The sequence below is a fragment of the Triticum aestivum genome, chromosome 7A (genome assembly GCF_018294505.1).
Source record: "Triticum aestivum cultivar Chinese Spring chromosome 7A, IWGSC CS RefSeq v2.1, whole genome shotgun sequence".
NCBI classification, from domain to species: domain Eukaryota; kingdom Viridiplantae; phylum Streptophyta; class Magnoliopsida; order Poales; family Poaceae; genus Triticum; species Triticum aestivum.
This window is the reverse complement of record NC_057812.1, coordinates 706,908,559-706,925,709: the sequence shown is the minus strand read 5'-3', so window position 1 is coordinate 706,925,709 and position 17,151 is coordinate 706,908,559. Positions and strand designations below refer to the sequence as shown.

Below are 17,151 nucleotides of genomic sequence, written 5' to 3'. Positions count from 1 at the left end.
CGTGCCCAGCCTTCAGGCCCAGGCATGGCCCAAGGCGGGCGGCGTGCCTGGCACGACCCGATTAGAGCGTGTCGGGTCTGTCCCATCACGTGCCGTGCCAGCGTGCTTGTGGGTCGGCATGCCAGGCCCGGCCCATTTGGCCAGCTATGGCCACGTCTCAGCCAATTGTACCTATGGAGTAGACATGTAAATAAAAGCTGCAGCGAATACGTAACATTGGAAAAAACGAGAATGGCAAAGGGATATGGGCAGAGTGTCCATAGGCGATGGCGCTCTGCCCATCTTTACGCATTCGCTATCTAAACTCGGACGAGTTTATTTCAAATTCAAATAATACAGGTGGTTCGAGAGGTATAAGGAAAAACCCAAACCACAAAATCAACGCGGCGCAACCCACTTTGGTAAACGCTTTTGTCTCCACCTATGCGTAAATCTAGCTCTAACAATCATTAATTGAAGTTGTAAATTGATTTGAAAATCAGACATGTAGCGTTGAGGCTGTAAATTAATTTGAATTTCATCCTTTTCAAAAAATAATTGAAATCTCGTAGCCCGGTTAGGAAATAAGGAAAAAACAGAGGTCCTGGCACGCAAAAGTTCCCCACATTCGTCCCCCTTCTCCGGTCCGGGTCTCCCCTCCCCCGCCCCCTCTCGCGTTCTCCGCCTCCGGCCCACCACCAGAGACCAGCCCGTCCGCCCGCGTCGCCGGAGGCCGTCACCTCGCCGCCAACGCCCAGTCAAACGCACGCACGCACGCTCTCCCCAACCACCGCAGCAGCCCGGGCCAAGCTCCCCTCGTCCCACCGGCCTCGCAATTCCCCAAAACCCCCGCCCCGATCCCACCCATGGCGTCGGAGATCGAGGTGCTCGAGGACACCACCGCCGCCGCCTCCTCCGCCGTGGCGGAGGCGCCGTTGGAGGCGGCCGCGGCGGCGGCGGAGGAGGCGCTCAAGGACGACGTGTACACGGCGGCGGCGTACGGCGATCTGGAGAAGCTGCAGCGGCTGGTGGAGGCGGAGGGCCGCCCCGTCGGCGGCACCGACGCCTCCGGCTACTACGCGCTCCAGTGGGCCGTCCTCAACAACCGCGTCGCCGCCGCGCAGTACATCCTCGAGGTGCCAGCACCCTCCCAGCTTTACTTCCGCGATACCACGCTTGGAATTGGACATGCGCCTTAGTAGGATTGTATGGAGCATGTGTGAACTTGGAATGCGGCGGCGGGAGTTTCTTTAGCTGCTCATTTGGTGTCTCAGTTGAGGGGATAATTGAATGTCCTAGTGCTGTGGCTGGGTAGGTTTGGGCAGCCATGCTTGCAACGAGGGGAATTTTCCCAAGGCCGTATATTTGAGTTGGTTAACCGCATGGATTTGTGGCTCGTGGATTCGTTCGAGGGCACCAGCCTGTTCATTGTCGCATTCGCCATTTGTTTCCGTTTTAATTCCTCCACAGTTTCAAGTACGTATAAGCGAATGAGCGCATGGTGGGCTCGAGATAGTCTGCTTGTAGAATGTAGTGTACCCCATGGCGATCGATAATATGTCTGTTTTGTACTTGAGTGCGTGAACGGGCTTTCTACGCAGTGCTTGTTCCTGGTAGTTGAAGTTGCCTGAATGTGCTTTATTTGGCTGGGTGACGATTTTGTGGTCTTTGGACAGCATGGTGGAGATGTAAATGCCGTGGATCACACTGGGCAGACAGCACTTCACTGGAGTTCCGTACGTGGTCACATACAAGTTGCTGAACTACTTCTGAAAGAAGGAGCTAAGGTGGATGCTGCTGATTTATATGGCTATCAGGTCTGCATATTGATTTCTTCCGCGTCTTTGGCCCTTGTTTTGCCTTTGCGTTTGGTTTTGGGTGTCAAATGTTCATTCACAACTGATAGACAACTAATCGTTGGATATTTGCCAGCCAAATCAATCAACTATTCTCATATTGTCTGTCTGCAAGTTACACAATAAGAGATTTGTAATAGACAAACAAAACTTTGGCTATAAGATTTTTTCTACATGAAAAGAAAGGCAAGAATCAACGCATTCACATGTGGCATTGAATTAATTACAACTCTTTAAATCAATATATACTGTTGTTTGCAGGCCACACATGTTGCAGCGCAGTATGGTCAGACAGCATTTATTTATCACATTGTTGCAAAATGGAATGCCGATCCAGATGTCCCTGACAACGATGGAAGAAGCCCATTGCACTGGTTCGTACCTTATGCTCTTGAGTCTTGAGTAACTCATTAGCCTACCAATTATTTCTGCTGGTACATTATGTAACATATGTCTGAACAGAACTTCAGCACCCGCTTTTACATTTACATTTCTGTTTTCTTATGTATTGCTTACCTTGTAGGGCTGCTTACAAGGGGTTCGCAGATTCGATACGTCTTCTTTTGTATTTGGATGCTCATAGGGTGCGGCAGGATAAGGAAGGCATGTGCTAAATTTATTCACTGCTCTGCCGTTAAATAGAACACAGCAACTTAGCCATGGAGCTTGACTTTTATTTCTTTATGACAAATGCTGCCGTAGGTTGTACTCCTTTACATTGGGCTGCTATCCGGGGTAATCTAGAGGCATGCACTGTGCTAGTTCAGGCTGGGAAAAAGGATGACTTGATGGTGAAAGACAAAACTGGTTTAACTCCAGCGCAGCTTGCTGCTGATAAGAATCATCGACAAGTTGCATTTTTTCTTGTGAGTAACATGGACCGTGTCATTTCTGTTCTATAGTCTACTTGAGCTACTATTTTCCAGCACCTCGGAGGCTCAATGCACAAGCACTATCATCTAATAGAGATTCTGTCTAGTAATTATTTTGATTTGCATAAAGACAAAAACTATAAGCAATATTAATTTGCATCATTATAGATTTTGTATGCCTGCTTTCTAATTGTTTAAAATCGTTAAGGAAGGCTGAGTTTCATGATGAGGTATTGTTGGCGAATTTGTTGAATGGTGCACATGCTTTTGGGACCTGGTAATTTTATGTGTAGACTTGATAAAAGTACAGTCAAATGACATGTCTAATTGGCTATATTTACAACAAAAAGCAGATACTGGTTTGGCTGGAAAATACCAGAAACTGGTACTTGTATGTACATAGATGCAACCGAGGAGAAAAATGTATTTTCTTCTTTGTGACCTATCCTCTTACTGTCTCACAGATATTTTGCAGATTCCATTTGAACTTAGGAATTGAAATGATTAACTGTTTAGTATTTACATGTGGTTGGCTGATTGCACTCATGGATTAAGACTTCTTCACTTTAATTATTTATGATGCCTTGTAGATTAACCGTTTCAGTTATCCCTCAATGTATATTATCTGCAAAAAAGCGATCATGTTGATCTTGAGTTGAAAGGGCTTGTATTGCTGATATTTGAACTGGGGAAATGTATTTTCTTGTTTCCAAGAAGAATCTGAAGACTTGATTTGCTTGATTACTTACAGGACAATGCTAGAAGGGTACATGACAGTGGATGTAATGGGAATCCGACATTTGCAAAGCTATCAAAAGTAGGGCTTGCTCCTCTTCTTTGGTGTATTGCTGTTGTATTGCTTGCTACATATATACATTCTGTTATAGCAGGTAAGTAGCGTTTCTAATGTCTTTTCACTCGCCCTGTTCTTCCGTACTGCGGTGCTTACTATATTTCCTTTTTACCAGGACAATATAACATGGGTATGACACCAGCATTTGGGCTATTTGCATGGTCCGGAGTTTTCGTTGCAACTGCTGGCTTGGTCATGTTCTATAAATGTAGCAGGTACTGAAGCATTTGGTTAGTACTCCCTCTGTTCCAAAATACTTGTCGTGGTTTTAGTTCTGAGCTAAAACCACGGCAAGTATTTTGGAATGGAGGGAGTAGTTATGAAAAAGTTGAATCCACCAAGCATGTTGGTTCTTGTCAGTTACCACTTTTCTTGACAATACTTTCAGACAGTGGCAGAGTTCATTATGTGTCTGCTTGCATATTTGCACTCATATATGACATCCTGTTTAGATTACTCTTGTATGTGTTACGTACATGGCAAATTATTTAAACATTATTCTTTTGCCATTGCAACGTATATATGTGTTGCAAATTTTCTCTATTAAAATACAGTGTTACTTCCCTATTACCACCCAGTTAGAGACAAGCGACCTAATTATCATTAAGCAACACCACTATGATCTAAAATTTGCTTTTACTTTCTGCAGGAAAGACCCTGGCTACATCAGTGCGAATACAAGAGACTCACATAATCAAAGGGATGATGTAAGTTTGAAAGATTAGTAATTTGGTTTGCTGCAAGCACCTTTATGGTCATTTGCTATTCTAGACGCGTTACCAAATTTAAGGTTTAAGCATATTCCAAAATGTTGCAATCCCATTTTGCTTTAGGAACCCTTGTTGAAGATGGAGTTAGACAATCCTGCACTTCTGACTGGTAACTGGTCACAGCTTTGTATAACCTGCAAAGTAAGTGGTACATTACTACATTATACAGTGATGAATTAGTTGTCTCTGTCCTAGAATTATATTCTTAGGTCTCTGATTTCTGAACGTGTCGTTCTACAGATTGTCAGACCTGTTCGTTCGAAACATTGTTCTACATGTGATCGCTGTGTTGAGCAGTTTGACCATCACTGCCCCTGGGTATCTAATTGTGTCGGCAAGGTAGGCTTTCAGTCATGTCATATGTGCCTACATGTGATCAAATGTAGCTATCAACTTATCACCTCTTGCCATTCTGCGTTTGACCTGGGATGTGCATTAGTTTCTTTCTTGTGCTCCGTAACCTACCTCCTAGGAGGATTGTAACAACAAACTCTCTCTTCTCAATGCAATGAAACACAAAGGTCTCTTGCGTTTTCTCGAAAAAGAAAAAAAACTTATCACCTATTCTGAAGATGTACTGGACAGTTTATGTTGCTTGATGAATATTATGTAGACAGAAGGTTATGATACCACCTTACTTTTAAGAAAGTAACGCTATGAAGAGCCCGTGCTTATCACTTGCTGATTCTTTCTTTACTTTTTGTTTGAATTTTGTTATTCTCTTCATATCTGCTTGTTCTTCAGTCTGATCTATAGTGGAATGTAACTGCAGAAGAACAAATGGGAATTCTTCATGTTCATCACTCTAGAAGTAATTGCAATGATCATTACTGGTTCTGCTGCCATCATAAGTATAGTCTTAAGTCTTCTGTGGCTTTTCCTTGCAACATAGACTGGAAATGTTCCGTATGATTCATTACTGTGTTTGTTGGCAGGGACTGTCAGTGACCCAGCTTCTCCAGCATCCTTTGGTGATTGGCTTGGCTATTCTGTTGTTTACCATACTGGAGCTGTTTCTTTTTTCATGATGGACCTTTTCATTTTCTTTGGTGTTGCATGTCTAACTGGAGTTCAAGCATACCAGGTATTTAAAGTTTTAATGTTATAAATCTTGATGTTTTTACCTAAGAAAACCAAGTTATTTGTTATTTTATTCTAAAATCGTGAAGCCACTGACATGCTTGTGCATTGTGTGCACAAGCACAATCTTCAACATTGTTTGATTGCTAACTAAACTAAGGCATGAACTTGCATAAAACATCCTGAACATAACGTTATTTGTGCCTTGCTGTATCTTTTTTTTACGGAGAGTACGCTACTGTGGTAACACCTTTACTAGAGTTTTCCCAGATATTTGTGCCTTGCTGGATCATTTTTTAATGGAAATTTCTGGATATGTCAGATTGGCATGTCGTTGTCAGTTCATTCATGAGTATATGACCTGTTAAGTATGAAGACAACATTATAGGTCAGGCAATATAGTTAAACATTTGTCAATAAAACTGGATCATGTTTGGAATTCAATAGCAAAGTCAAGAATGCAATTACTGAACAGAGCTAAAATCAAGGCCAGATGCGAAACATCATTGTCTGCTTATTTGATTTATGAAGCTATCTGTGAGGTTTGTGTGTGGGACCATGTTTTCCGTCCAGTAGTTATAGCCTCGCTGGACTACAGGAGGGACATGTTGATCTGTACCATGTATTCTTCTTCATGCCTTATTTCTCTCCCTTGTAGATAGCAAAGAACATCACAACCAACGAGATGGCCAATTCCATGAGATACACTTATCTAAGAGGTCCAGCTGGCAGATTCAGAAATCCGTTCGACCATGGGGTGCGCAAGAACTGCTCAGACTTCTTGGTAAACGGGTACAATGAGGACGTTGAGCGGCTCGAGCATGCATCGCGCACTGACGAAGAAATAGGAATGATACAGATGACAAGTGCAGTCTCACAGAATGGCGAGGGTCATTCCCATCATGGTAATTGCGATGACCATGCTTGTGCTGATTCACATGCCAACTCAAACTCTCACAGTCAAGGTGGTTCCTCTCAGTGTTGCGACCACAGCAAGAAGAATGAGAGGACACCATTCGGCCTAGGGCTCGGCCTTGGACGAAACAGTGCTTCCCGGCAGTATATCCGGAATCTTCTTCCACTATGATTCGTCGCTTGGAGATTGTGAGTTGTCGCAGTAGATCGTACACGCTCACTGCTGAGGCTCCATCGTCCATTTAGCCTACTGTGGACATGTTCGGACATGCTCATATCTTTGGGCGCTAGGTGTTCATATTATACAGGAGATGGGTTGTAACAATGGGCTCACGGATATCCGCTAGTCTGCATTTCGAAAATGTTACTATGTAGAACAGGATAGCAAATTCTTTGCATATGCAGGCGTGCAGTGGCGTGACAGTCTTCAACATTCCCGTACCCGTCAGGATCGGCGGGAGTACAATCGAGCTATTCGGCATCATATACACACTTGGGAAAATGTAGCTGTAATTTGTAAATTTCAGGGAAATTGTAAATTGATTAGTAGCTTCACTGTGGCTTAAGCTGCATTCTTCTTCATTTCTCATTCATTTTGCGGAGGATATCGTTATACGGGACGACAAGAGGTTTTGCGGGTGTTGCCTTATATGACACCCATTTGGTATTTTCTGATGCACTGGTGTTTGTATAAACTGTATTCTGGAGTGGTGATGAAGGAAGCTGACTGGCTGTAAGAAAATATTTCCACTTCTGCATTTTTTTCTTTTTCTTTTGAGGTGCTATTCATGGGCTGTACATTTGTTTTTTTCCTTTTCTTTTGTCTTATCATCCTTTGCTTACATTCAGATATATGTTCACGCGACTATGTTTTTTTTCTGCTGTACATGAAAACGCCGAGTTATGTAATAGCTGTGTTGCCTGCCAAAGCTAAAAGACCGTCCAACCGAAAGAGGGATAACACACAAAAAATAAATCAGCCAGCCGAACATTTTGCACCGCAATGTAGGTAGTTTTAGAATTCAACAAGTCAAATGTTTCTAGATTTTATCGCTGTTGGAGAAGAAAAATAATGTCGAGACGTCGATAACACCAAGCCGGATTTAAAATAAATATTCATTCGTTTGTGAAATGTAACTCTTGCATTGTGAAATTAGTTCTATTTGAAACAATATTTTTCAGTGAGTATGATAGTTGAAATATCGCCTTGAGGATCCCATATTGTTAGGAAAAAGTCATCAGCCACCGGCTAGGGGCACCGTTGCTGCTTCAACGTGACAAATGACTTGGCCTCCCATGTATATTCCCCGAGTTTGTCCTGCCATCAACAATTGGGTTATCGCCTTCCCCGCCTTTGTATTGCCATCACTAACCTGTACATTCTTTCGATGACATGAATTCATGACCTTTTGGCTTGGATACCATATTGAATTCATGCATCAGATAGTTGCTTCAAAAGTCCGAACTGATACCATATTCCAACAGTCCCATCATGTCATGTCCAACCATCCCCATTCCCCGGTGAATCGGTCGCCGCCATCGTTGCATCGAGAACAAGCTATGCGTCTTGTAAAGTGTGATAGGAACGGGGAGTAGAGGCGAGACATCAGTAGGAGGAAAATTATATAGGAGAAAGAAAATGAGAACTTAAAGATGTGTGGGGGAATGCTCTCGAGGTGGAAGACTAACGGCCAATCCTAAAGGTATTGTTTATCATTTTCAGTTGCTTGAAACTTTGAAATACATTTTGTGTGTGCAAGTTTTCATTTTGCGAGGATACAATAGTTTTATTCATAATCATAGAGTTAATCTAGGAGATAGAAGTTCCTCGATACATGGTTGTCCTCTCTCGGTCAAATGTGCATTTGATGACTTAAAGTAAAAAATAAAAAATCATACAACTGATCACACCCTTTGTTTCTAAATATAACACGTTTCGACAATTTAATTTAAACTGTCAAAACGTTTCACATTTAGAAACAACGGTAGTATAAATAGTGTATCTTTATAGATCGCAAAAGCGGAGAAAACAATAACAAGAAAAAAAATATAATTTATTTACAGAACATTGTAAAATATTTAGTAAATTAATATCCAACACCAATTTCTTTCCCGAAACTAAAAAATTAATGTCCTCTCCCGCCGGTGGCGCGGCCTCTAGGCCCGCCTCCGCCGGCTTGTCTTCCGCGAGGTCGCGCTCCCCTCGGTCGAAGCGGCGCTCGCCTCCCGCCCACGGTTTCCCTCCTCCACATCTGCGTCACCGGCAACCATGGGTGCGGGCGCGTCCCCGAGGAGCACCGGGTGGACAACGCCCGCGTCAGCTCGCTGCTCCGCGCCGCCGCGCGGCTCGAGCCGGAGGAGCTCGTCCTCGAACTCCACTCCGGCTTAATCGACGGCTCCCTCGTCCACGACTGGTCTTGCTTCCGCCGCGCCACCTTCGCCGTGCATTGGTGCTGAACCTTTCCTCTGTCATCCGCTGCGTGCATAGGCTTAAGGTCGTCCTGCATTGAAACTGATGTTAAAGCGATGCTTGAAGGAATTATCGTGAAGTTCTCACCGGAGGCCTCGGCAAGTAATGATGGATGCACAAAGATATGCAACGCCTTCAAGGTGCATTCTTCTGTGGAATGTGATGTTTATCAGAGCTCTGGTGAGTATATGATTGGACTGCATAATTTGCAATGCTGCTAGACGAAACAGAGATGTAATTGTTAATTCTCCTGTAGGATTTTTCGAAGATCTTGTGTTGACATGCTAATGGTTGATATAGTTTGGCTGTGCATGTATCCTTACATTTATTAGCTAATTATAAACATGCTATATTTGACGGAGCTACGGCGGGCTTACGCCGGCCTGAACCATTTCATTATAAGATAGAGTACATTTACAAAGGTGAGAGTTGGGGGTGAGGATGAGATTACAAGAATAGTTGGGTTACAATCTCATAGATAAGTGGAACAGGTTCACGGCCTGCTCGTTGGAGCATCTGTTGGACCAAAGCATGAGGTCGTCAGCAGCTGAGCGGGCGATGAGGTGGATAGGTTGCAGATCCTGCCTAAAAACTTTTGCATTTCTTCTTTTCCAGATACTCCAGAGAATAGCAATGATGACCGTTGATCGTGGTCTGTTTGCCAGGTGCATGCCCAAAGATGCTGAAAGTCCGACGGTACTGTAGCAGAAAGAGAGCTCAGTTCCTGCCAAAGAGGGCGGAGATCGGAGCATTGAAGGAATAGATGACTCGTTGATTCAGAGGCTGGGCAGAACGGGCAGCGGTTGGAGTCAGATAGGCCCCTGTTGAAGCGTCTTTCGTTGGTGAAGAGTCGATTTTTACTTGCGAGCCATAGAAAAATTCTGCATTTGTTGGGTGCATAATTTTTCCAAATGGACGGAGCGAAGTAGTCGATAGGCTTGTCGCTCCAGATAGCCTTGTAAGCCGAGTTGCAAGTCAGCGGCTTGCCGTCGATACGTCCAATTCGTTTGTCATGTACCTGCACATTCAAGGAGACAGTTGCCAGCATAGCGCGTAGGTTTTCTAGTTCCAGCTCAGCGTCATGAGAAAGGCGCGGAGCCAAATCTAGATTAAAAGTAGGAATGCTTAGAACCCGGGCAACTGTGGCCGAGGGTCTGAGCGAATGGGAGAAAATGGCAGGGAAAATTGTTGCGAGATTTTGGGTGGAGTTATGAACCCAAAGGTCCAGCCAAAAGGCGGTGGTCATACCATTGCCAATATGCACCTTGGTTATTGATCGGAAAAATTGAAGCCCCTTGGCGATGTCGTGCCAAACATTAGATTCAAAGGGGTGAGGAGTATCAAGGTCCCGGTTATCAGACCATCCATACTTGACAGCGAGGTGGGAGCGAGCCCCAGTATCAAAAGTTGAGTGAAGCTTATTTAGGTGGGAAAGCAGTAGGCAAGAGTTTAAGTGATGCAGAGAAGAAAAACCTAGACCCCCTCGAGAGAACGGCGCACACACAAATTCCCAAGCCACTTTACACTGTCCGCCCGAAACTTTATCTTGACCCGCCCAGAAAAAGGCCCTACAACGTTTATCGGTTTTCTGGACAATACCCATAGGTAGCAGGAGAGCGGTCATGGCATAGATTGGTAAGGCTCGAAGCACTGCCCTAACCAAAACAGCACGACCTGCTAGGGTGAGGAGAACCCCTCGCCAACCCGCGAGACGACGATCAATCTTGTCAATGATGAAGAAGAAATTTTTTAGGTTTAATTTGTGAGTGGAGAGGGGAAGGCCAAGGTAGGATTGAGGAAACGATGCAACCGTGCAGCCAAAACTAGTTGCAAGTTGAGATGCAAGTTACGGATCAACATGAATCGGAGCAAAAGTGCTTTTGTGGAAATTAATCACCAGACCCGTGGCGTTTGAGAAATCAAGAAGAATAGATTTTAGAGTTTGAAGTTGTTCATGGTCAGCTTGTAGAATGATAAGAGTGTCGTCAGCATACTGTAGAACCGGGCAAGGAATGCTGCAGGCATCCGCTAATAAACATGCTATATTTCTGCCGTATTTGTGTGCTCACACCGTCATCTTTTCATAGAAATAGAAACTGGATGGTGGAGTGGACAATACGAGAAATTTAGTATTTTTACACAGGCTTCATTGCCTAAATTGCTCTTTTGCATTTTGCAGTCTTCTCTATTGGAATCATGCCCTTTTGACTTGCATTTGTATTCGAGTTTATAAGCTACTCATCTGAATTGATTTGCCTTGGGTTTTGGCACAAGTTATTAGTTATAGTTAAAATACGTGCTTTGTTATTTCTTTCTGCTGTCAGCATGTATTCTGTTTTATTTTCCAATGACAACAATCTGTTTTCCCATGTTGTCTCATCTGAATTTGACAACATTCTTAACACATACTTCGTCGTGCCACCTTAGCAACTCCACATTTGCTTATTTCGACTTGTTTCTTCTGCAGGGTTAATGCACAAACAGCCAAAAGTGCTGGCGGACGTGATTCACATCCTTTGATTCAATTTCCATGCTGACCGACTCCATGACCTGGTCTCATTGTGCATTGTGCTGACCATTGTGCTGATCATCTAACGTGTTCTTATGCCAGTGTACTGTAGTAGCTATATACAAAGGCGCTCTTAGTTACTCCCTCCGTTTTTATTTAGTTCGCATATTAGCTTTGATCAAAGTCAAGCTTTGTAAACTTTAATCAATTTTATAAACAAAAATATTAACATATACGATAACAAATCAACATCATTAGATTTATTACTGAATGTACTTTCACATAGTATAAATTTGTTATGGTAAATGTTTATATTATTTTTTATAAACTTGGTCAAACTTTATGAAGTTTGACTTCAGTCAACTCTAATATGCGGAGTAAATAAAAACGGAGGGAGTACATTTGAATGGTTTTTACGCCTGTCAGTTATTGAAGTTGATACACTCTACCTATGTCAGTCAATTACTCTAAGCTAATTATGTCAAGCCTATGGTATCAATGACTATTTGCACTGTTTTATTTTGACGACACCCTGTATGTTTTCACTGGAAGTAAATCGAGAGAATTTCTTATTTGGCCTTTCCTTGAAATTTGATTCCCTTTTTGGCCCTAGTAAAAGGTTTCTTCCTGTTTTGACACTCAAACTTAATTTTGTTACCTTTATGACATTTCCGTCAGTTTTGGCAACTAACACCGTTAAATACAACATGAAAAGTCCATTTTACCCCTGATGTATTTCGGAACCAAAATTATGAACTGAAAGTCAAAAGCAATGCCGACGGCGGCATGCGGACACAATGCGTCAGCGCATTGGAGTTGCAACAAAATTATACTATTACAAGATTGTACTGAGAAACCCATGTTAACCACTGCACTAACATGTACGAGCAGTACACACACGCACAACAATCTCACGGCTTCTCTTTTCACGCACATCGCACAGAAGAAATCCATGTCTCAATTTTTTTCTCTTTGCACACAACACACACATCACATCACGCACACACTAAAGCATGGAAAGCACGCACCCACAGCGACCCAGCTAGCACGCCCATCACTGAGGCACGACAAGCACGCGTATCATGTGGGAAGCCGGTCAAGCACTCACTTGCACCACGGCTGGGGGACGCTGGTCGGGCAAGGCGGGCGCGCACCACGTGGTCGTCCAGCTGGCAGTGTGAGAAGGCCAGCGACGGCCGCTCTTGGTCACCGCTTCGCCCCTGCCACCAACGGACCTCCGGCACCGCGACTTGCCCTGCGCAGCGCCGTCATCCGTCCTTCACTGCTTGGCCGCCCACCGCCTCCCCACCATCGCCTTTCCCTGCGCCATCCGTAGCAGCGTCGGCCGCACGCTCCTCCATGCCTCGCGCCGCGCGGTAGGGTTAAGGGGAATCGGGAGAGGATATGTACGGTTCGGTCAAACTAGATTTTTCTGTTTTTTTAACCTGCTACAGCAAGGGTAAATAAGATTTTTCAAGTCACATTTGATGATGTTAACAACAAAAAGTGACGGTAGTGTCATGGAAGAAATGAAATGAATTTGTTGTGTCAAAAAGGAAAAAATAAAATTTTTAGGGCCAAATAGGGAACCGGATTTTAAAAAAGAGCCAAATAAGGCAGCGGTAAATGTTCTTCACCATGCAGCTCTTTATGCTTGCTCAGTGCCTTGGACTGAGAATTATCTCCCGTTTCCTCTCTTTTCTAACTAGTGCACCCTATATGATGAACAAAAGATTCTCCTCGCAAGTTTCTGCCATGATTGTGTTGCGCACACCAACAAATTTAGTTGTACTGTTAACTTGCTAATATTCATGTTGATATATATAATCAAGCAACCGCAGCATCAGTTCTGTTTGGTGTATGCGGGCATCTCAAATTAATTGCAGGCGCATTGCATTATCCGATCTTGAATTTTAGGGTACAGATTTGAGATGTCCGCTTCGCTGTGAGACAACAATTTGGTGTATGTGTACTGCTTACATGCTTGGTGCTGCCTCCCCGTGGGTATATATGAACTATGAAATCATTTGAAATGCTCCGAATCGCCGCTGCATTTTTTTGTGATGCACCCATGACATGTTATGTTCATTATGTTGCTGGGTAGTGACTTGGTAAAGCATACGTTTGGAGAAGGAAGATTGTTGTAAAGACTAAAGTCATGCCTTGCTGCCTCTGCACCCAAGGGTAGTTTAATTGCAGAAAAACGGTTAGACATCTAGATAGAGCAGATGGATGGACCTCAAATGCAACCCAAAGGGCCAGCAGAGAGGCTCGGTAGAAGGGGAGTGATGAGGACGGCGCCCTGCCCTGGCCAGAGTTGCCTTGATGCCAACTCCGGCCACACGAGTGCCCTCACGCAAGAAACCTAGCCGCCCTCACAGCCTATAAACCAACGACATCCGCACATAGGCACTCAAGGAGTGATGAAGACGATGCCCTGCGCTGGCAAAAAAAAAAGCAGCAGCCGGCAGTGACTGCCATGTATACCTAGCCATGGGCAGCCCGGCCCGGACGGCTCGACCCGATCCGGCCCGAAAATCTCGGGCCGGGCTTAGGCCTGAAAATCAAGCCTGCCGGACAGGTCGGGCCGGGCCAAGGCTTGCACGAAACAGGATTTTAGCCATAGTTGGGCCGGGCCGATCGGGCCATCTCGGGCTTTTTTGGGCTTGGGCTGGGCTCGGGCCTGATTTAGTAGGCTCAACGGTCAGGCCGGGCCGGGCTCATGGCTGGGTTTTCAGCACCGGGCTTTTTTTGTCCTGGCCGAAGCCCGGCCGGGCCCGAGGTATGTCCGGGTATACTGCCTGATAGTTTTGAGGCTGTGATCTATTCTCTCTCTGTGAATTTTCTTGCTGAAACTCAACACACGCACACGAGGTAGGAGAGGAGCAACGCAGTCACACGGAGAGCGTTTTGCGACGCGCAACTTCTGCGTCTTTTCTCTTTTCCTTCCTTTATTCTCTCGGTTGCATGCCCAACAGAACATGGCCATTTTACATGCTAAGTCTCCGCACGATCCTATTCCCCCGTGCCATCCCACGAAGGATCGCCAGAAGGCTGACCAATTCATCTACGACTCGATCTAATCATGTGCGTGCACACACATGTGACTGGTCCTACTCAGTTATTTGCTACATGCAAACTAATTAAATGGAAAAACCAATGCATGCACGTACAAACACATGCGTACAAACTAGCCTATACTGAACTAATGCATGGAGCTGAAGTCTAATGTAATATTTGGCTGAGACCTTGTAACAAGATTAGCACCAACACAGCCACGCCCACCACCCGAAGCCATCACCCCAAATCCGAGAAGCCAAGCTAGCCTGCGTCTCGCCAAGAGACGAGCTGCAGCAGGCTAGCCCTGCTACCGCACTGACATTCCTGCACACCGCCAAACCCTCCACACGCCGGCGATGATGGGGACAAGACAATATAGATCCACACGAACTAGCTTGTCCATGCACATGATCCAGCACAAGTCAATCGACCGCTTCCATGGACCTCGATAACCAATCTGTTACCCGAAATAAAAAACAGTTTTGCTAAAGCACATCTAGATGTGCCATAAGTATTGCACATCTAAGTTATATGTCATTGATCTTACATTGAGATTCGTGTGAATATTTTCTTTCTCTTTTTTCTTCTCTTTATGCTTGATTCACTCACTTAGATGTGCAATAACTAGAGCACATCTAGATGTGCCCTAGACACACCAAAAAAAAAACCCTGGTTGCCAATACATGCGTCCAGTGCGGGTTTTTTTTTCTTGCAAAAAAGTCTTATCTTCCCTTCCCCACATAACTACCACGCTTCCATACCCGCTGACTGTCGAAGCCGCGACGTGATGACATACGGTGTTGCGTGATCGAACGTGAAAACGTTACAATATATAGCTCCAAAAACCTGGAGCGAACCTTTTTCTCGTGAAAAAAATGTCCATGACGTCAATTTGTGTCGTACAAACTCCAAATAGCTGGGAGCAGAACATAGATTGTCAAAAAAAAAAAGTGGGAGGGGAACGTAGATTGTCAAAAAATAGGGTTTTTGTTTTGTTTTGTATAAGAGCTCCGATGGAGTTGCGATCGCGGCGCCGCCTCCGTTCCTCCCAGCAGCAGCCACCTCCAGGAGGTGGCGGACCGGACCGCATCACCGCCCTCCCCGACGACCTGCTCCTCCTCCTCCTCGCCCGCCTCCCCTGCGCCAGCGCCGCCGCGCGCACCCGCGTCCTCTCCCGCAGGTGGCGCGGCCTCTGGGCATGCCTCCGCCAGATCATCTTCCGCGACGTCCTGTTCTCCTCGCTCGAAGCGGCGCTCAGCCGCGTCGACTCTCCCGCGGTTTCGATCCTGGAAATCCACGTCCCCTACGAGTGCATGCCCAACCCTTTCCCCGACCCCGCCAGCGTCGACTCGCTGCTGCGTGCCGCCGCGCGGCTCGCGCCGGAGGAGTTCGTCTTGGCCCTCCCCGGGCACTTATGCAGCCCTTCCGTCGACGTCGACCTGTCTTGCTTCCACCGCACCACCTCCATCGAGCTGGACTCATGTCTCCTCTTCCTCCGTGTGCCGACCGGCGTCGACTTCCCCGCGCTCGAGACACTGACCTTGTCGGGCAGGATCCCAGATCTCGACCCCTTGCTCTCCTGCTGCCCGCGCTAGCGCACACTCGAGCTCAGAAGCATTGCACACGACACGAGCGACCTGAGCGTCAGCTCGGCGTCGCTGCAGGAGCTCGTCGTGGACCGCTCAAGCAAGCGGACATGCCGCGTCAACATCGTCGCCCCCGTGCTTAAGAAATTGACCATGTCCTTTATCACCTCAGATGTCATCATTTCCGTCTGGGCACCCATGGTGGAGAAAGTCCGGTGGAACTGCTGGTACCCCACCTATGACAGGGCATCTATTGTGTTTGGTATTTGGCGACTAGAGCAGGTGACATTACAGATGGCAGAGAGACAAGGACAGCTCCCTTGCTTGGAGATTTGTGCCCACGCCGTGCGTCCCTTCTTCGGCTCAATTTACTGCAAAGCTTAGACCTGACTAAATCTGTGAATGACACGTATATCCTGTCAAATTGTTTTTCCAGATCTCGCATGTTTTCAGCAGTAAAGAGGAGGACACCTTTGCACAAGAGATAGAGAAGCATATGATTACCGAGTTTTCTATTTTGGAGTTATATCTCACAACAAATGGACACGCTTTCAGAGCACTCGTGTTCCATCTCCTAGGGATGATCCGAATTTGTGGTTCTGTGCGGAAGCTTAAGGTCATCCTAGAGGGATCAATGGTAATTCTTTGCTTTAATTATATAACCTAATGATGTGTGTAGTAATTCACATATAACTTTCGGGTGTAGGTGAAAGAAGAATGTCCATTTGATTGTCAGTGTGAGCCTTCAAACTGGAGATCCCAAACAATCTCCTTGTCTGCTCTCGAGGAGGTGGAGATCAACGGGTTTGAAGGATATGATCATGAGATTGATTTCTTGAAACTGATATTCAAATGTGTGCCGATGCTTAAAAAAATGACTGTGAAGCTGTCACAGGAGGTATCAACAAGTAATGATGGATGCATAAAGATATACAACATCTTCGGGTCATATTCCTCCATCCAATGCAATGTGGATCATAACTATGGTGAGTATATCTTTGGCATGTGCTATTAGCATGCTCCCAGATGAAACTTAAACATCATAGAGTTTATTTGTGCATGCGTCCCATTGTTATTTCATGTGGAAGATTTGTTGAAAATGTGGCGTTGACATGCCAACTATAGAGTTTAGTTGTCCATGCGTCCCATTTATTAGCTAATTAAGCATGTTATATTTCCAAATTTGTGTGCTCCACCCACA

General features: G+C 45.3%; 1 protein-coding gene across 3 annotated transcripts; it reads left to right on the top strand.

Annotated features, from left to right (window-relative positions):
• Window positions 1–650: 650 nt before the first annotated feature.
• LOC123149538 (protein S-acyltransferase 24) lies at window positions 651–7,096 on the top strand. Of its 3 annotated transcripts, XM_044569219.1 has the most exons (14): window positions 653–1,115; window positions 1,656–1,796; window positions 2,097–2,209; window positions 2,359–2,438; window positions 2,538–2,701; window positions 3,459–3,597; window positions 3,676–3,775; window positions 4,210–4,267; window positions 4,394–4,471; window positions 4,571–4,669; window positions 5,103–5,181; window positions 5,266–5,414; window positions 6,069–6,315; window positions 6,390–7,096. In XM_044569219.1, exons 1-14 carry the CDS (start codon window positions 846–848, stop codon window positions 6,413–6,415), a joined length of 1,743 nt encoding a protein of 580 aa, XP_044425154.1. In that variant the 5' UTR covers window positions 653–845; the 3' UTR covers window positions 6,416–7,096. The 3 variants fall into 3 exon arrangements, 2 of the variants coding, with proteins under 2 accessions (XP_044425154.1, XP_044425153.1); XM_044569218.1 differs by having other exon boundaries at window positions 654–1,115; window positions 6,069–7,096; XR_006474744.1 differs by lacking the exons at window positions 5,103–5,181; window positions 6,390–7,096 and having other exon boundaries at window positions 651–1,115; window positions 6,069–6,314.
• Window positions 7,097–17,151: the final 10,055 nt, after the last annotated feature.

Bases quoted from the DNA above. Each gene is read 5' to 3' on its own strand.
- LOC123149538 (XM_044569218.1), top strand. From the start codon at position 846: ATGGCGTCGGAGATCGAGGTGCTCGAGGACACCACCGCCGCCGCCTCC. The intron at 1,116-1,655 runs GTGCCAGCACCC...GTCTTTGGACAG, and splicing joins CCGCGCAGTACATCCTCGAG to CATGGTGGAGATGTAAATGC. The intron at 5,182-5,265 runs GTATAGTCTTAA...GTTTGTTGGCAG, and splicing joins TGGTTCTGCTGCCATCATAA to GGACTGTCAGTGACCCAGCT.